The following is a 20,961-nucleotide window of genomic DNA, read 5'->3' on the forward strand; positions in this document are numbered from 1 at the left end:
CTAGCGAATAAGCAGAAAAGGCAAGGTAGATGTGGGCTGGAAAAGAACTGGCATACTGAAAATTCAGGAGCGCTCAGAGTAGAAGTACCCCTTTTGCTTACTTGTGTCACGGAAAGTGATCTAAATAATCAGAGAAACTTTTCTGAATATTTTGCTTCGTTAAAGTGGAATTCTGAATAGACAGAGGCAATAAGAAAATACCTTTGTAATTGTTTCCCAGAATGGGCCCTTCCCCAATCACTATGTCTTAAATAAACCAGGAACAACCATTAAAGCAAGGTTATAAAAATAGTTCTCTTCCTTTTTTTTTTTTATTGTTCTTCTGTTTGACAAGACAGCTCCAGATTTTTCCATTTTCAATCAAATTTTCACCTTTTCTCAACATTGTTGCCTATTTTATACTGACTAATGTACTCCCTCAAAGCATTGCTTCCCCCACTTACACAGCATGCCATCTTTAAAGGAATTATATAAAAGAAAAGTCTAACATACTATTTCCTACTGCATGCCAAGACTCCCCAAGCTGCTTATTTTGCTCAGCTTATCATCTTTTTCCTCTGGTTTAAGGGCAACATTTAAGATAACCCATCAACATTGAATTGTTTGTATTACTGAGATCTCTTTGCAAAGTGTTTTTTTCCAGAATTTCTTCTCCTTTTTCTTCACCAATCACAGCAAGGATTTTATTTCTAAACTAAAAACTCAGCTGTAGTGCATGGATACCATTTGGTGCTGAAGTTCTTAAAATTTAGCTTTTGCTACCTATTCAGTCCTATATATTGAGTACAGTAATCTTTCTATTTTAACATGGCACAAATATGTTTATTGCTCTAGATATTCAGAATAATTCAGTTGTTAAATTTTATTGACTTGAGTTCACACCCACACTTTTTCGTTATGAATTATAAATTTCGTAGGTGATTAATACAAAGCTCAGCATTTCACTTTCTGAAATGCTGAGGAGCTTCCACATCCTCATGTCTCAGAAACAATGTTTCTTTAGATATATAATTTCAAATTTAGGAAATTAGTGTCAGGGTTCTGTTTGAAAATAACAATGAGGGAAAATTAAGTAAAAGCAGTACCTGAAGTATTGTGTCTTTTGTTTTCCACCCACTTTTGATAATTTTTTTCCAACATCTAAGTTGACAAACTTTTTTATACTGCCTGTAAAGAAAAAGAAAAAAAAAAAAAAACACCACTTAATCTTATATCACATTAGATGTCTACCTGACTAGTTACAGCAGCCAATTTTCTTTATGCTATAGATCGTGGTTGGCTGTGAAGCAACCTCTTGTGGCGACCTCCACTCTGTGATGCTGGAGTATACTAAGGATGCAAGGTAAATGAGAGCAGAATATATAGACAAAAATAAAATATGAAATTAAAAACCTCAAAGGCTTTTATTTATTAAAGCATTCACTTTGATGTTCATCTTGTAACAGGATCCAAACAAGTCCTGTTTGCAAGCACTGGGATTTGTGTACATAACTCCCATAAATTCTCTTTATAATTTATCCCAGATGCTGACAGATTCATGGCATTGAGCTTGCAGTTACAGTCATGAGCATGCTCCTGTTAAAAATGTGCTCACAGAAAGCCACATTTACAGGAAACTGTTGTTTTAGTGGTACAGGACTGCACATTTAGGACCAAACTATAATCAAGTGGAGGTTACTTAATTCTGATTTGGTCTTTAGCTGACAGAAAAATTAATAATGCTGTTTCCTGTGTTGTAGCATAACAGTGCATTATAATTTGTAAAAGTGAAGGTATATTCTGTGCTTAAATGTTTGTGGGGCATTTTCATGGGGCATGGAAAATCTTCCAAGGCTGCACCAGGGTTTCACCTTCTCACCTCTTGTCTATCTATGACTACAAAGCATGGAAACTATCACTGACAATCTATTGGGTTTATTTAGTAAGACAGACAATGCCATGACTTTAGAGATTACCTTTCATTATTCTTCCAGTTGTTCTAAGAATATATTTTTTTTGTTGTTTCCTACAGGACAGATTCATGGCAGCTCGTTCAGACACACTGTCTTCCTTCCTCATCTAATAGCATTGGCTGCTCCCCATTTCAGTTCCATGAAGCTACAATCTATAACTCTGTCAACAGCTCCATGTGGAAAAGAATAACTATCCAGCTGCCTGATCATGTGTCTTCCAGGTAGGTTACCAAAAGGTCAGCTCACTGTGGGCCTCTAAAATGTCAGCTGTCTTGCTGGCACTGTCAGCTTTGGAACAACTGGTGAATTAAAAATGCTTCTTTATTGCTGGATTTAGATCTGATACATAATTAATGATTTTTGAGAAAGCTTTTTGTTAATAAATGTGGCTACTGCCAGTAATGTAGTAGTCACCCATTCAGGTTTGGTCTGTCTTTCTAGTTATTAAAGTCACAGCCCTTTCATACAACATTTTTCATTTCATCTGCTGCTGACATATTCGAATGTCATTGTGCAGATGTTTAATTGCTAGATATCATAACATCGTATTTGGGTTTTGATATTTGCAGTGCAACTCAGTTCAGGTGGATTCAGAAAGGAGAAGAACTAGAGAAACAAAGCTGGGCTATCGACCACGTGTACATTGGGGAAGCATGCCCTAAGCTCTGCAGTGGTCATGGATATTGCACAACTGGAGCCATTTGCATTTGTGATGAAGGATATCAAGGTTTCATTTTTTCAATTTCTTTCTTCTACTGCAGTCTAATCTAGCTCAAAAGTAAACAAAAGATATAGACAGAGTGATATATCCTGTCTATATTTATCACTGGAATGCTTGAGTAACAAGCTATAAATTCATAATTTGTCAGGGCTGCAAGTAACAACTATTCCCTTCCTTTCCTCTTCCTGGGTTGAGTCAGTAGTCTCTGCTGTCTGGCACTGTATTTAAAGCCCATTCGATCTTCACTGAAAGCAGGATGTGGCTACCTGCTTACCCAGACACAGCTTTCACCCCTGTATACCTTCCAAGGGTGCAGTCACTTCCAGGGGATGTGTACATGGGATCCAGACGTTGGTGACTGGCACCTGCAAGGGATTCAGTTCTGTGCCCCATCACAACAGACCATTTTGCTCTATTGCTGCAATTCAGATGAGCAGATGTCTAACGGTATCCAAGTGTCCTCATGAAATTATAAGTGTTCTGTGGGAGTGGAGCCGGAGCATTTAGAGCCATCCAGGACAGTCTCATAACTTTATGAGATCAGACTCCTTCCCAGTTTTAAAGGCATTTCCCTTCAACCACCTATTTGAGGTTTCCCTTGTTGGCACCAGTGTAAAACAGGAGAAACCTTGTTGCAATACTTGAAGTTACACTGCTGTAAAAAATAACAGATTAGCAGCCTTGATTTCATAAAAATGAAATCTTTACAGCAATATGTGCACTATTAATCAATCTGCTGAAACATGTTCAGCCTGTAGTCACACTGTATACTGGGCCACAAACTTGAATGTAATTACAATTGACTGTAACTGAATTTTCCCAATTACTTTGATTTTTTTTTGTGTGTTTTATAACTTCACTGTGTCATTTTTAGGTGATGACTGCTCTGTTTTTAGCCATGATCTCCCCAGTTATATTAAAGATAATTTTGAATCTGAAAGAGTCACTGAAATAAATTGGGAAACCATTCAGGGGGGAGTGATAGGGAATGGATGTGGACAGCTGGCACCCTATGCCCACGGAGATTCACTCTATTTTAATGGATGTCAGATACGACAAGCTGTGACTAAGCCTCTGGATCTCACCCGAGCAAGGTAATACTGTGAGCATAAAATGCTCTTTCAGCAGCTCATGAGACATGAAAATATTCCTATGCACGCAAAGCCATGTGGGCCAGCACTGAAGAGGATGAACTAACCTGGCTCTACCGTGCAGTCAGATGTGGCTGGCAGATAAACATTAGGGTTGGCAGAACGCTTTGTGACTTTCATTTGGGAGATAGACAGTGAGGAGGAAGCGATGTCAGGTGAAAAGGTCAGATGTTTTAATCATGCCCAACAGAGCACTGCCTGGTAAGCCAGAACTGACGATGAAGCCATTGGCAAAGGGTGGATACCAGGCTGTCTGGATCAGTGCCTGATCTGATAAGACAAATCCCATGTTTGTATGTGCCTCCATGGCAGTCATGAGTAAAGATGCTACTAGCAATTATGGACTCATTTTCCTGTTTCAGTTGTCAAATTATATTCACCTGGCAATGAGCAGGAGTATCTTTTTCATCTATTAAGTCTCTCTGGCCATGGAAAAACAAATGTGACCAGCCTGTGCTGACCCTTAACAGAGCGACAGTTTTCTGGATTGATTTTGTATTTAGCTGTCTAACAAATGATTAGAAACAGGGTGAATCAGCAACTGGGCTACATATAAATCAGACACTTCATTTCTTGTCTGAACACCTAGGTAGAATATTAGAAACCTTTGTTCAGCCTTCATTTGTCCCTTTTTAGCTTTTCATACATTCATTTGCATATTTATTCTGTATATGTATCTCAGTTTTGTGCAGAAACATTGTAAAATTGTATCTATTGCCTTCATATATATTGAAATGTTATACACAGTAAATTATTAGTTTGAAAGGAGAGTCATGTTTTAGAGACATGAGAACAGTTTATTTTTTATGTTAAAAGTAATGATTCTTGAGAATCCTGAACTTTTTGTAATAACTGCAATAAATCTGGAAGTGCTGTTGTTCTTGTTTGAATACTTTTTGCATATTGAAAATACCTTTTCTCTCTGTGTTTTACAGCAAAATCATGTTTGTTTTGCAAATTGGAAGCATTTCACAAACAGACAGTTGCAATACCAATCTCAGTGATCCTAACACTGTAGACAAGGCAGTGCTCCTCCAATACAGTGTAAATAATGGAATTACATGGCAAGTAATTGCACAGCATCAGCCAAAGGACTTTATACAAGCCCAAAGAGTGTCTTATAATGTTCCCCTGTGAGTACCTAGTCGCATTTCATTACCTCCAAATGCACAAGATAGATTTCTGCTAGGAAAGACTTTATCGTTGCATCACTGCAAGAAAAACAAAAGGTTGGTGGGAGGGTAGGCACAGAAGGAAGCTTAAGTGGAAGGCTGATTAAAAATATACAGTGTAGTCTTCAGCAAGATTTTTGGAAAAAAATACCAACAGAATACTTGTTAGGAAGATAAGAGGGGGGAAAAATGTATATAATTCATCCTTCTGTGTGTGCATTTTTCATCATTAAAGGTTTTGTACTTAAAGCATGTTGATATGCTGGGGTGTACAAACAATGCTTTGGCTTTGCTCTCAGTTCATGTTGAGGGTTAGACAGAGAAGTGCAATACTTTGATAGTCTGGTGCTCTCACTGGCTCTTGTATTTGTGACGACAGGGAGGCACGAATGAAGGGAGTCTTACTGCGCTGGTGGCAGCCCCGTCACAATGGAACAGGTCATGATCAGTGGGCTTTGGACCACGTAGAAGTCGTCCTGTGAGTATCAGCTTCTCCTCATCCCACCCCATCTCAGAAAGTTCTGAAATACCTCCAGCATGGCACAAGTGTTAAGCTCAGTAAGAATTGTTTTGGCCCAGGGAAACCTTTGAAAATCAATCTTTGCTAATGCTTTGCCCTGGCAGCAACTGGCAGCAGTTAAGATGGTCATGAAATAAGCAGCACAGCAGGGGCATGTGTTTTGTCTCATAGAAAAACACAGGAGGGAAAGCGGGGCTTTATCACCACCAAGTATTGGTGTGTTCCTGTAATGCAGCGATGACTGTGAAATATATTGTGCTGGAACATAAGAAAGGATATTTCTATTCAATGCTGTGCTGCCATATAAAGCTGATTTATGTCCTTTGGAAGATACAAAAGAGTCTGCTGTATTGCTCTTTGCACAGAGTAATGTTGTTGTGCCTCTGAAAAATTTGCATTAGCAACTAATGCCTTATTCATTTCCTTTTTTAGTAAGAAGGATACTGTTCAGAAACAGGGTTCACTATATCAGGTTCCTATGGTCTGAGCTCTATATTCATCCCCTTGTCAAGATTTTACCAAGTAAAGTGTCTTCACCCTCTTGATTCTCCCATTACTGAGATGGGTTTTGCTCACAGCTAACCCATTTTTTCCTGTGTTACGTCACAAAGAGATGACCTGCTTTTTCTCTAACAATTTAGCTCCAGTAGAAGTGAAATGCTAGTGGCTTCACGGGAGGGAACTCATCGCTGACAGTGGTTGGCAGAGAGAGGCGTGCCTGCTCCATAGATAGGTTCAAACATTCCTTTTATTGAATAATTTAAAGACCAACAATGAAGAAATTAGGCTTGGATAACATCCAGACTGTGTAATTATAAGGTTTCTGTCTTTAAATCTGAATTATCACAGACACTGAAAGTAATGTTTTGTAACAATAGCAAAGTGGATTATCTGATTGCTAGTTAGCCCTGTTCTTCCTTCCACCAAGCAGCACCAGCTTGCATGGCACTCATATCAACCCCAAGCCAAACTGGTCCCAACACTGAGTAACTGTACACGCTCTGCTGCTTTTACACACCTTGCTGGGCTCTGCTTCCATAACATTAAGCTTAAAGCTTGAAGGAACAGAGGGATGGATGGGATTCCTGGCTTAGTTCATCAGTGGCTATATGATGCTGCATCAAAAAGATGTGAAAGAGCATAAACCTGCAGAAGTGTTTAGAAAACCATGGAAAAGGGAACTGCTAGTTACAAAATATTCACATTTCTTTCTGCCTTTCAATTAAAAATAAAATAAAAAAAAAAAAAGAAAAAAGAAACAGATGGGAAAAAAATAGAGCATACTATTACCCATCAATCCAAATAGGAATAAGGATAAGTTTTTAAAAAGGGGTTCTTAGGCTGAATTCTGAAGTTCTTGGACAATGAGATTTGCCAAGTCGTAGTCTAAACAGACAAGTCAAGCAGTAACAATTCAATCACAAGAGGTATTTTATACTAGAATGGAAAAAGCAATAGAAATGCTGTAGCAAGCAATCACACCTTGCCTAGGGAAGGAACCAGATGGGCAAGTGGGCAAGCAGTGCCTCCTTCTTTCTCTTCTGTTTTGTACGTAGATGCTCCCTCAGAAGGCCTGGGTTTTCCTTCAGCTCTGCCACTTCACACTGGTCACTTTACTCCTCAGCACTTCAACTTCTTCGCCTGTAAAATGACGAAGATGCTCTGTCAGTGCTATGGAGTGCTTCCAGGCATGCAGAAGGGAGCCTGGATCAGTGTCTGTTAGCACTAACCCTAGGCCAGCCTGCACACACCAGGGCTACCAAGGTGTTAAGCTGCACTATGAATACTAGGGACAGGACTTGCACTTAATTCTTAATATTCACCTACTGTAAATCCCCATAAAATTTAAACTGAGGGAAAAAAATAGGTTTAGAAATGAAGGTGCCAGGCACAGAAATCCTGCCTGTCCCTAGAGCAAGTAAGCCAACTCACCAGGTTAGCTCTCTCCTAAGAGGCAAGGAGGCAGTGTCCCTTGGGTGCTCTTCTCCATCCACCCATGTTCTCAGAGAAAGAGCAGAGAGTCATGGCCTGAAATAAAATCACTCTGTAGGATGATGTAATTACCACTTTCCATTAATTTTATAGGGAGTCAGTAGGTTTTGCCTGGCTTATTCTTCCCAAAGCTTAGACACCTTAGGAAACCTCTGTGACTCTCAGGTTGGAAATAATCCCTGCTGGCTCTCTGACCTCGTCTCAGAAAGCCATGAACATCCCTGGCTCCAGGAGCTGTTGATGGTCTGTGTCTAACACAGTCTATACTCTGTACTCTTATAACCCTGCCACTCTTTCACCTGAAAGAGACTCCAGCTAATGATCACAGACGTACACCCCTCTGGCCACCATCCACATTATCCTTTCTGGCCTTGTTAAAAGCTTGCTAATGATCTCTTTTTCCTCCTCTGTGTACCCACGTCACTGCAGCAGGAAAGCCTCTAACCTGTGTGGCATTATAACAAGAAGCCAACCTATGCCAGGAGGTGTGGTTTTGGGTGCAGAGAAGCTCCTGGTTTTCCATACATCTCATCCTGTCAGCCCACAGGGTAGGGAGGAAACACAAATGTTTTCCTGAATCCTCTAGGTGCTACCTGTTGGCTTGGCTGTCTGCAGACCCAGAGGTGGGCAGAGCTCCACACCCAGGTGCTCTGCCAGCCTCTCCTCAGCCCAAGGACAAGTCAGCAGTGCTCTCCTTGAGCAGAATATGGGCCAGAACAGGAAGGCAAGCAAGGAAAGCACCTGCCTGCAGGGGTGTAGCACAGCCAAGGCTTTTCATGAGTTTAGTCCCCACCCAATGTGGGTAATGCCTCTGCTACCCATTACATTCCTCCCCAGAGATTGTCCACCCCAGGGAAAATACGTGAATACCAGTTCTCGTGGCTCAACTCTTCCTAGCAATCCAAGGATTTGAAATTAATTCTGTCATGAGCCCAGCTGCTGAGTCATAGCACAGATAAAGCCTACAGTGATACATAGCCAAGGTCACAACACCGCTCAGTCTAATTGACTGAGTCAAGGGACATCATACTCTTACCAGCAGACGTTTTCAGGATGCAAATTCTTTGTCTTCCTTTTTGCTGGAGGAAAAAAATTAACCTACAGATAATCTGTGCATGCAAAATACATGATGGAAATAAGAAAGGCCAAACCGGTGCTTTTGTATGTTCCTTAGAATCGCCTCACTTTTTAATGAAATAGTTGAATCTCTCATTAAAAAGCAGTGTTGTTAACACTGCACTGCAGCTGCAAGTGGTGCTCAGCTTGAGCCCCTCTTTCCAGCAGGTGAAACGCAGAACCTGCTTTGAATGCATTAAATTGGTCTTGCCAACTAACCACTTGCCAACTTCTTTTAACAACGGCTGATGTCTGTCATGGGATGGGGAGAGAATAGTAATTATCAAGATGTCCAGTCCCTTTAAGGCTAGTGCCCTTTTAGTGCCACATTTTTTCTCTCCATTTGTAAAGAAAGCTTTGGGCACAACTCTCACATGTTCCATGACTGTGGCTCTTCTTAGGATTAAAAGATATATATCTATTTATCCAGACTTAAAAAAGAGTGCTTTTTTGAATGCCCCTATATTCCTGCCCTAAGAACAGCCTATGTCCAACTCTGCATTTCATCTGCACATCGTTCCTCCCTCTAAGTAGAGCTCACAGCCTGCTACTCACACGCACTTTTCTGCATGTGCACCTGGAACTGCCATTTCTTTGTGTATAGGGCAGGCCCTCACTGACCTCCCGAATCTGAATTCTGATAGAAAGTACTGAGAAATAAAGGACAATGATAAACTGAATACTAATGGTCTGATGTTGCTTTCTTTGCACCCAAAAATTAATAACGTGATCCATGGGAATTTGAGTTGTACCAGGAATGCAAGTTGTATTACCCCCACCCATTTTTTTATGGTTAATTGTTGGGAAACAGAACAAATCTCTCCATAGCCATCACTCCATGCTCTTCATTGTCAAGATATTCTCACATTTTTGGCACAAATGATTTAGTGAGGAACTTAGGTTGCATTTGGTGCAAAGAATGTTCATCTGTATCTTGCAACATTAAAATATAAATTATATATCCTAGCTCTAGCAAAGAGTTTTTATGTGGAAAAACATTTTATCTGCTTTATTTTTTGCTAAAAAGCAATGATTTGAAAAATTCATTTAAAATTTAAACATAGTTATAATAAAGAACAGAAATAGTTCAAACATTAGGTAGTTATCTGAATATTCACAACATTTATGCCAAATTTAATATGATGCAATCTGTGCTTTTATGACATGTTTATTATGTTTATAAAAAGTGCATGCTGAATTTTATAGAAAATAAAAAATATAAACATTGATTTGAAATATCAGGAAATAATTTGTTCAATTTTTATTTTCAAAAGAGATGAAAAGTCGTATATTGCCTCTAAACCTCATCAGGGTTTTATGACTAATCACAGTGCTGCATGCATTGAAAGGCATTTTCTAACTTGTGTTGTATTTCATTATTTGCTGTCATTGGTTTTACACTAGAATAAGGTAAGTACTTTCCCTGAATCAATATCAAATATATGTTGCTGCTACAGCTGCAACTTTCACAAAGTTTTGTCAGCGATAGGTTGGTGGAAAATCCTTTGTACTCTCGGAGGTGTGCCAGGGAGCTTTATAGGGCCCTGGTCCTGCAACTCTGCCCCAGGGATTATCAGGGGAAGTTTAGCAGGTGTTCAGCATCTCAGCCCTGTACTACAGCAGGAATTTAACTAAGGCTGCAGCCAAAAGCACTTCTTCCGTGCAATAAGTCCTGGGAACGGAGGGCACCCAGGGCCCTCCATTGCCCACTGCTTGGGCAATCTCTTAGCTATACATGGGAGTTCCCACTTTTTCTGTAATTAATGGCCACAGAGCTGAAGCCACAGCCAGGTAGAACATGTCAGTGAATATATATGATGGCATAGACATGCATGCCTCTTGGATGCACAGCAAGAGTTAACCAGGTAGTTCTTGTTTCTTGTAACTATACTAGTTTGCGCTGCCCCAATTAGATACTGCTAGTCAACACTGTGACTGAGCTGTGGGTTCAGCTGTGGGCATCTCCCTGGAGCCAAAGAATGTTTGTCGTCAATATAAGCCATGAGAACTTCAGTCAGAGCACATCGCTTTTCTCATAACCCCCCTACAAAGCATTTGTAATTCAGCCACAAAATTTACCCAAAGCCTAGTCCTGAGAAGCATGCCTTTGTTGTTTTCTAAGGCTTTGTTCATGTTTGGTTTGGTTATCTAAATATTTTTGTTTCTATTTGGTTCCTAATGTTCCCATCAAACAGAAATAAAAACATGAAAATAAGTGACATTAAATATTTTGCTTTCTTACTGCATATTTTTATTCTATTTGGTTATGTTCTTTTTCACCAATTTTAAATTGCAGATTTTTCTTCAGACTATGCTTTTGGAAACATACAATAGTCAGAATGGTCTACTAAAGACCCAGGTGGTCTACTTAAGAGTGACTTCTTCTCATAAACCACATTATTGTACATATTTACTGAGCATGCCCTAAACAGAATTTTGTTTTCCTCCATCAACTGCATATTGTTTTCATCTAATTGGTATAACTCCAGTGACTCCACTTGAAAGTTACTTAGGATTTCCTCCGCAAACTGGAGCAGTATTATCTTCTATTTATTTTTTACCATTAATGCACCCAAAACTGTAGAACAGATTATGCAGTAATTGCTCCTAGTATTTGCTTTTGTTGCTGTTTGCTTCATCAGCAATACAAAGATAATTATTTTGGATCTGCTCTTTTCATCTGATGGTTCAGTGAATGCATGGAAAAGGAAGAAGGCTCAGTGCACTGACAGGCCATTACAGACTTGCAAAGCAGCCTCTGAGTTGCCACTGATAGCCAAGCAACATTTCCCCTCTACACCCTCCATTATGGAAGGGGGGCTTATTCCTAATACACCTTGATGCTGCCTTGCATATTTTGGGTGCTCCAAAATAGAAAATAACAGTAATGTATGTTGAAGCCTTTATCAGTCTGTAAAAATACAAATGAAGTTTATTAATAATAATATTGAAAACATTCTTAAATCCATCACATGCAAAAAATGCATAATTCTGCCACAAACTTTATTATGTAATTCTTATTGTGATCTTACAAAGCACTGCTGGTCTCTATTATCCAGTGCTGTTCTCCTACCAATATATAAAAATAATTCAGAGAAATAAATATAGACTTATTCTCATTTTGTGAATATCAAACTATACATGATAAACAATGCAAGGCAATACAATACTGTACTTTATACAATATATCAAGTTACCTATAACAAGAGTGAAAAACATGCCTTTGTCTATAATAGGCATGAAGTTTTTGTGTGGCATCTAACCCATTAGTTGGGAAGCCTACCTCAGATTTCAGCAAGAACAAGTTTGAACAAAGCCAGTACATGGAAATAAAATAAGCATTTAGTTCTTCGCAGTTTACATCACTCTGATTTTTCACACACCGCAGTGTTCAGTGTAAAACAAGAAATACATGTGTTTGTTTGTAAAAAACACAAATACATGTGTTTGTTTGTAACATCTTGAGCATCTTAAATAACAAAACAGACTGAACATACATTAAAAAAATTGTAAATCACTTCTGTATTTTAGGTAACCCTTTCTTTGTTCCTTTTATTATTTATTTCATTTCCTTTTTTTTTTTTTTTTTTTTTTTTTTTTCTGTTTGTTCACTGTTTTAAACATTATTATCATAACATTAAGGCCAAATACAAAATGGAAGTGAAATACAGGCTAGGCCTACCTAGCAGCATCCAAACCAGTGAAAAACTCTGCTGAGCTGCTGCTGACCATGAGCAGAGCAAAGGCAGCAGGGAGTCAGGGGGTACATAATGACCCTAGGACCAAGAACAGCAGCTCAATGTGCTCTGGCTGCCTAAGTCTTGACTAAACTTGACTAAGTCTTGACTTGGATCTCACATTCAAGCTCAATCCAAAATTTAACCAGGTCCAGAAACAGCAAATATTTCAGCCAAACACCTTACCAGGTTCTGTTTTGTTCCATGTACCCAGAGCAAGGCCACTTGGGGTTGGTTTGAGGAAGTTTTTGCTTCTCAAGCAACGGCTCCAGCAACTGGGGATTACAGAGAAGGCAAGATTAAGATCTCCTTCAAGCCTCACGATCAATGGCAGCCACTTTTAGCAGAGAGCTCAGGGCTGCAGTTTTCCTCCTCCATTTCTCAGTGAGATGTTCAGCATCGCATTGAGGGAGATGCTCCACAGAGTATGTGATCAGAATTAAGACTGGTCTTTAATGCTTCTTTGCACTTGAGCTACCAAGTGGCATTAAAACCATACAAACTCACCACTAGCAGTCTCTCACACAATTATTAATTAACACAGAACTTTTCAATTTAAAAAGTCATGTGAAAATCAAGGACAAGTCAAACTAAGTGCCAAACACTCTAGAGCGCTGACTTACTGTGAGAGTGCAGAAAGTTGTGCTGAACACATTCATTGTCACCAGGAGCTGGATTTTGTTTCATTCTTGTGTGTACATTCCAGTGGCAAAAAAAAAGAGGAAGATTTGTTTTTCTGTAAAATTGGGTAAAGAAATTTCCAAACTAGTTGGGAACCAACTTGGAATTTCTTGGAGGTTTATGTTCTAGGTTTTGACACAACTGCTTTTATTCAATGTAGTTAATCACAATCTAAGTTAGCTGTTGAAAATTTTGTTACATGTATTTTTTAGATGAAGTTATCATACAAAAGCCAAAGCTATCTTTGCTTTGTTATAGATATATAACATGTATATATATGTTAAACATATATGTTTAACGTATATATCTATGTTAAAATAGTTATTTTGCAAAGCATGCAATTATTTCTTTTTTCCTAGGGGCCATATTCACTAAAAATAAGCTTATGCACTAGAGAGGAAAGTATAACTGATCACAGGCTGGGTATTTACTTTTTACTCACAAGGAAAACTCACAAATGATGACCTACCTTGCACCCACAAATGGGAGATTTTTTGACTGCAGTATCTGCTGCAGGCCTTTATTTCATGTATCACCTTTAAACCTGATGGACTCCTTGGTTTGGAGTCTTCTGGTAACATTCCGTCCCTTGGATCAGGATGTATAGGCCTGGCATCCTTCTCCCACTGCAAAGTGAAATGAGAAAGCACAGGCTCCTAAGTGAGTAGGGAGGACTGGGAGAGAGAATCAGAAATTAGCCTGAGACTGCGCAGATTCACTGAGACTTCACTGTTCTTTCACCTGAAAATCAAAAGAAAATTTGGCCACATAGTAAACAGTGCTTTTTTTTGTGGCTGAAGTTCCTTTACTCTGTTGGAGTTGTCCTTGGTGTCTGCATGGTTAATGCTGTGCCCCATTCCCTGAGACAAACCACATCCTCTGGCTGCATATGTCTTGTGTGCATGTTTTCCATGGGGACAGAGCGGTGACTCTCAGGTGACTCTCTAACTTTGTCTGGCCGCAGTATCTGAAACTGTTTTGTTTTTTAAAAGTAGTTACCTGATGGAAAGGTCTTTCCCATACCCTGGGCCTGCAGTGTGCCACAGTGGCTGTCTCTCACAGCCCCAAGCACATTGTCCACTGCTGCCCTCTCATGGTCCATTCTTCCCTCAACAGAAGTAGACACCTGAATGAGGTGGAATGCGTCTTTTTACTCCACGTGGGTCTGAACAAGTGTCCCTCCTTCAGTCAGGATGCACCCAGGCTGCCTGGTCTCCTCCCGGAGGCAATGATGCTTTCTTCCCAGATCTATCTTTAATATAGGATGGGGAGTGTAGGAGAAGGAAACGTTAACTCTGCATAAAAGTAGAAGATAATGAAGCAGAGTAAAGCTTTTCCTCTGTCCTTAAGATAAAGCAGTTAATGTTCTGAGATGGAAGGTGGCTGGCGTATAAAGCCACAGAGAAGAAATGCCCCACATTGAGAGGGTACCAAGTGCATATAGCTTAAGTGAATCTGGCCCTAGGCATCACAGGCTGTAATTAGCTGAAAGCTCTTAACCTTTCCCTAAGATAATGAACTGTAAATAAAAGCAAAGTGGGACAGATTCTCAAGTGCCTTTTTCCTTGTTGTACAATGGGTCTGCTTTGCACTGCTTTACGTGGCTTGAAAGTTTATGCAAGGAATAAGAAGAATCTGTCCCACTAGCTCTCTGCCAGAAGAAATTTAAGTACCTATAAAAAACTAACGTTCTTCTCTTCCCCCCCCAACCCCTTCGATTTTAACAGCACTCGCAAACAAAATTACATGATGAATTTTTCACGGCAACATGGGCTCAGGCATTTCTACAACAGAAGACGAAGGTCACTTAGACGATATCCATGAAGAAACGAGAAATTTATTTTTTCCTCCCAACATGTGATGTGTTGCTTTCCATTCTTTAAATCTAGCACTGCATCTGGTTTCAGGACTTTTCTGCAACTGGCTTGATGAATAACTGAAAGCCTTTCTCAAGGCAGAGTGTACACCACTTTTTCGCACTGTGAACTAATGAGAAGTGACTTATTTTCTCATAGGTAAATGTTTTAATGTTGATGTGTCTGTGAAAAGTGTGATCTGTTGTAATATCAGTTTACAGTGGCAGTATTGGAAGTAAGCAACTAATTCTGTTTAACGGGAAAAAAAAGTTTAAGCACAAAGACTTTTCAGATTTTATGTTTAAAAAACGTACATACTAAGTACAGAATTTAACATTCTTTGTCACATAGGTATTTAAGTGCACTGTATTTCAGCTCTGTGTCATTTTATATGATTAAGTTATCATTGTTTGTCCTCTTTGTATTCTCTTCTACAACATGACACATTGGCACTGTATTTACTTGTTTTGTTGTTGTAATATTTTTGCTGCTGATTTTTGGGCTATTTACCTTCTGACAAAATGTATTAAAAAAGAAATCAAAATACCTAATCAAGAAGATAATTGCAAAAGTAGTTGTAAAGGCGTTGGTATCTCTAAGTCTTATTCTTTGATATGTCTGTTGGCTAGCATTGTTTCGTGGATATTAAAAAAAAAAAAAAAAAAAAAAGAATGCTTGACATTAAACTTTTTTCTACTGAGCAGTTGTGGATGAAGCCCCAAACAGAAGTCCCCATTTCCTTGTCTAAATGTAGTCAGTTCTCTGCAACTGATTTACTTACAGTAACTGCCATTTGGTGTCTGTAGTAATGAAGTGATTTGTAAACAGTGAACGTTTCATTGTGTTCTCTTTGGTGTTTGTTTCTCTTGCGGGTCATGTTTGTATCTTCTGATAAAGTTGTATCTACACCAGCAACGTTATAATGCCCCTATAGCCCTAAACTGTCTATTATCATAAATAAAATGCTTCACTTTATGGTGAACCAAGCTAAAGATCCATGCTTCAATAAAAATGTCAACAAATGACTCTGATGTTAGACTTTTCAAGCCACGTGGGCTTTACAAGAAATCATAGACCAAGTTATTTTACTAAATACCTAGATTCTAATGCAAACACTGATTTTTATTTTGCTTGGATACTTAGCACATCACACCTACCAGCACGTTGAAAATAGCAGTGTCTGCAAATACAAACCAAGAGATCTTCCCAGGCCGATCCATTGGAACGGCGTGGTTGTTGGAACAGGTCATAGTGCAGGGAATGAAACGGGACCATGGACCAATGTGTACTCCCACTTTGCCTTACCTGCAAACCCAACACAGAAGTGTTACTCACCCACAGTGTCAGTGTACACCTCACTGCTTGGCCAGTGCATAATCTCTCAGGATGGAATATTTCACAAAATCTGAGGACAGATAGTGGTGCAAATCGGTGTTTCCAAGCTCTGAGGAAATGTAGCACAGAAGGAGCCTGCTTCAAAACAGACAGAAATTGCTAATTGGTCACACAATACTAGATAGTTGATCCATTGCAGGCCTTGCTAAAGGATGTTGCACATGTGAAATGGTTTCCTTGATGCAAAAGGAGACTGAACAAGTACTTGGAAGAAAAATCCGTCATGGGTTACTGAATAGAGAAACCACAACATGTTCAGGAAATCCTCTGAACCTGTAATGACCTGGGGGTACGGGATGGGCGAGTATCAAAGAGGAGTATCATATACACGTGCTATGCTCTTACATCTTGCTTATGTTTCTGGCCACTGGTGGTGACACTATATTGGTCTGAACCAGTACAACATTTGCTATAAATCCATGCTCAACCACACAAAATGTGTTTAATTTTTAACTTTTTCAAGGTATCTGAGCAGTGCAGTGCAGAAAAAAAAAAAAAGCAAACATTGAGTGACCAACTAGTCAAAACCTTGACTTGGTCAAAATTATGTAGTACATCTTTGACTAGAAACTTACTGCAAGAGCCCAGCTCATGTGCATGCTTTGTATATGCTTTCAATCATTGAAACAAGATAAAGGATCAATTCAGAGAAAGAGCAGAAAGAAATAAATGATATTATTAAAGAATATAATATCTTAATGTTTGGCCAAGAGATTTTAAATTCTTGCAATAGAAAGTTTTGTCCATTGAACAAACAAAAATGCAAGATATAAACACTCCTATTTTTAAGATAATTTTATTTGTCTTAATATGACAATATGTAAGTTACATTTCAATCTAAAATGTTTGCACAGCTAGTGTTTTGCTAGGGAGTTAATTTATATTAAGGACAACAAGATAGATACAATGAGGCAATTAGTCTGACTTCATTTTCCAAATAAGAGACCAACATAGTCAGAGAAGATGCTTTTCACAATTGTATTTATTTCTCTCAAATAGTGTATGTAATCACTGAGGAATCCCTCAAGGCATTGCACAAGAGCTGACTACAAACTGGTCATGGGCTTTTCTCAAGAAAATCATCCCTGCTGGTAGATTTCCAAGTGATTTTGTTGTTTGCCCTTTCCAGATTCCAGGAAGTTCTTCCTCAATTTTCTTCCATTCCTACAGCACCCAAGGTAGCATGCACATGCAGTGTGTTTACTGTATGCACTGTTTCATTTTTCCTCCCATATGACTGAAAGCAATGAGTCATCTGACACTAAATAGCAGTGAAATAGCAAGGGTGACACATCACATATCAATGGCAATAAACCAATGACAGTGCTATAAAATGTACTGACAAGCTTATCTACTGATACGAAACTTTGGCAATTGTAACTCTGAATAGTTTTAGTATGCCTTGTGGTCTTTCGCACTTCTCCTATCAGCTCATGGACCCATGTTCAAGTAGAATAAGGAGAACGTAAGAGAAATGAAATGAAAATAGAGAAAAGGGAAGCTCTTACCTCCTGGTGTTCTGGAACAATCAAAACCAAAAGTTAACACAATTTTGCCTAAATGTTCTTCTCTTGAGCTTGCTTCATTCAAAGATGGTGACATTAGCTTAACCAGAAAAAATGTGTGGAGCACAAGTATTTTGAAGGACTGAATTACGCTTTGAATGAACAGAACAATTTAGAGAAATGGGTAGAAATGAAATAAAAAAAGCAAATACAATAAAGGACAATATGATATCAAAGAGCAAATGGCCTACCAGCATGCAAAGTGGGTAGATATCTGGTGAGGCAGCAAAACTGTAGGAAGAGAATCAACAGTGTAAAATATAATGCAAAATGGCACTTTTAAATATATCAAAAGAAGATATCAATAAAAGAATATATCAATTTACGGTAAAACACAGAAAACATACAGCTGTCAGTGGTGGTAAAGTACACAGCAGTTATCAGCTGTTGAGCTCTTCACTTAAATACAGATGTAAACAAACTGCAGAGATTTCAGAGTATAGCACTAAAAACAAAGCCCTTAAGACTACGACCTTCCAAGTAGAGAGTTGGTTTGTTTAGTCTAGAAAGGAAAACACTTGGGAAGAGACATGAGAGAAGTTATAAACACAAGGCTATAGTTTTTTTCACTTTCTTACCCTTCAGAGCAAATGCCACTGGGCGGACTTGCTGCCCTAGCATCATTTCATTATTTATCCATCAGTGGGAAAAGGGATCTGGGTACTGTCCAAGCAGACTATGGCATGAGGCTCCACAAGCCCCACTACAGGACATTCAGCAGCCACTATGCCAGCTGCCAGCAGCCACGCAAACAAACAGCAGTGTATGACAGATAAACCCCTGTCCGTTCAGCTCTGGAGCAGCACGGCTTAACTAGGTGTGACTCAACACAGGAGCTCAACAAGGGAACTGCCTCAAAAAGGAGCTGGTGGGGGAGCCTCAGAACCAGGTTAGAGTGGCAAAAAGAACTTGCCTACCTTAAGTATGGCCCTCTTGAAGGACTGCTAGCAATAGCAGCTGAGACCACGCACCCATACGCAGCACATCGGCTGTGAATAAGTGACTGGAGCACTCGCCCACAAGTGGTAGACGTGCTCCTGGAAGAAAGGTGGCATCAGGAAGAAGGAACTGCCCAGTGTTCTGTCATTGATGGTTTATGGCTGTTGCTGTTTTCTTCCTCTGTTCTTCTCAGTTCAGCTGAAGGGAATGATCTGGCAGCAAGCCTAAGGACATAGGCCCATGCATGGCTAATTGTCACAGAGCCTGATGAGGAGAGTTTGAGCCAGCACACGGCAAGGCAGGGCCAGGAAAAACAGCACTCCTGGGGTGGAGGAGTACTGTACACACTGTACAGGAGGACACAGGTAACTGCTGGGTCAGTAGTTAGAATCTGTATTTCTTTTGAGAGAAAACAAGTTGGCAAAGCTTCTTTAGGAGAAAAAAAAAAAAATAGAAAGAAAGAACATGGGGTTTGTGCTTTTGAGCCATACAGGTCAAGGGAGGTCTGTGAAAAAGTTTGCGGCAAAGTTCTTCCAGAGGGCATGGCTGCTTCCCTGACTGCCTCTGGGCCAAAGACAGTACTGGGGGAGGCAGTGGCAGAGCCACAGGGGTAGCAGGGCTGCCACTGCCAGCACCACACACACCACTGATAGCCCTGGGTCCTTCTTTCCCTGCCCCCTGACTATCCATACACGGCAGCCTTCTGCTGATATATTGCCCCAAGCGTGCTGGAAGCAGCATGTGCAAAGCCATTCAGCTGGTTTATATTCCTAACTCCGCATAATCCAAATGGCACCCAGTTTAGTTTTTTTAAAATCCAATCCTTCTCAAGGGACATTGTAAAGAATTTGCATGTCAAGGAACTTTTCATGGTGAAAAGGGAAATGTCCCTTTTTTTGGGCCTCTGATACAATAACTGCTGTTACGGACGATAATAAAGCCTGACATGACTAGCGTATCTGTACAGGAGATAGGTGGTAACTAATTAACAGGAGCACTTTGAGAACCAAGCCAAGTGCCACTGAAATCACAAGGAAAATCACAGGCAATCTAAATGTGTGTTTTACTTCAACCAGTAAATACCCATCTCTACTGATTAGGCTGGTTTGACCTGTCCTAGGACTTTCATAAGACTCCATGGTCAAACACATAGTCTTTTTTTGCCCTATAAAGTCGAGTGATGGTTAGAAGGCTCCTGAGGGAGTGACCCAGGCCACCTGGTGAAGTTTTCCAGCCTGGGAGGCTCCACCACAGGTCCCCTATGAAAAGAGACAACCAGAAGTGACAGAAGCCTCCACGTTCCCCTCCCACTCAGCTAGCTGCAGGACTGCATTCACTGTCAGCAGTTATTTGAGGAAGAAGGAAGTTGAGAAGGGAATGCCCTAAGGACCGAAGCTCCAGCCAGAGAGCAAGGGATGGACCCAGCCTTCGGCAGCGCCTTGCAGCTTCCCTTGTGCTGCCAGAGAGCAATGGCTCCTGCTGCTCCCGAGCCTGTGGGCTCAAGGAGCCCTCAAAGCTCACGCTGGGGCCCTGTCATCGCACAGCTCGGGTGGTGTGTGCGCCAGGGACGGGTTGCCCACAGCTATCCTCCACAGGAAATTTTTTTGGCCTCTCCAATTGTCCGTATTGTTTATTCTGCACCAACTTCTCCTCCCATTCTGTGTTTTGACCCCAAATCCTCTTTTCATCTTGTTTCTACTGTGTTCAGCACTATATTAATCCCTGCCCATCTCTCAGAGCTGAAGTACTGAAGCATCTTGTACCATTTTAGACAAAGCTGGAAAAAGCAATAAAAAGAACTATTAACCTTCCCAGTGGGTCATGCTAAAATGTGCACAAGAAATTAAAACCAGCTTTATTTCATGTATTTAAATGCAACTATTGACACAATTAGTTTAACGTAATCCCTGCTGTGAATTACTGTCAAATTTAAAATGATTTATACCTTTGTGGATTTCCTAGCAGGAAATCTTTATGCTGCTATTCCCGTGTTTGTTTTAAGGTTTCTCCTTTTCCTCCTCTTTGTGCAGCATGCACAAGCACAGCTCTATCCGTAGTATGTTACTGCAATACCTGCTTTAATGGTAATAAAGCAACCCACAATTTCAGTACACCAAAGGGGATGCAACACCTTCCTAAGCTGATCACACCTGGTTTCTCACAC

At 40.0% G+C, this 20,961-nt stretch overlaps 1 protein-coding gene across 1 annotated transcript in view; it reads left to right on the forward strand.

The window, feature by feature from the left end:
• Positions 1–14,866, forward strand: part of RELN (reelin) — a gene marked incomplete at both ends in the record, with an annotated part of 285,763 nt that extends 270,897 nt beyond the window's left edge. Inside the window, 7 exon segments of the mRNA XM_084305864.1 lie at positions 1,269–1,342; positions 2,012–2,173; positions 2,522–2,679; positions 3,548–3,767; positions 4,760–4,957; positions 5,376–5,474; positions 14,770–14,866. Of these exon segments, the coding sequence (XP_084161990.1) occupies positions 1,269–1,342; positions 2,012–2,173; positions 2,522–2,679; positions 3,548–3,767; positions 4,760–4,957; positions 5,376–5,474; positions 14,770–14,866 (1,008 nt within the window).
• Between the last annotated feature and the right edge of the window lie 6,095 nt (positions 14,867–20,961).

This window comes from Netta rufina (genome assembly GCF_964035555.1).
Source record: "Netta rufina genome assembly, chromosome: 1".
NCBI lineage: Eukaryota > Metazoa > Chordata > Aves > Anseriformes > Anatidae > Netta > Netta rufina.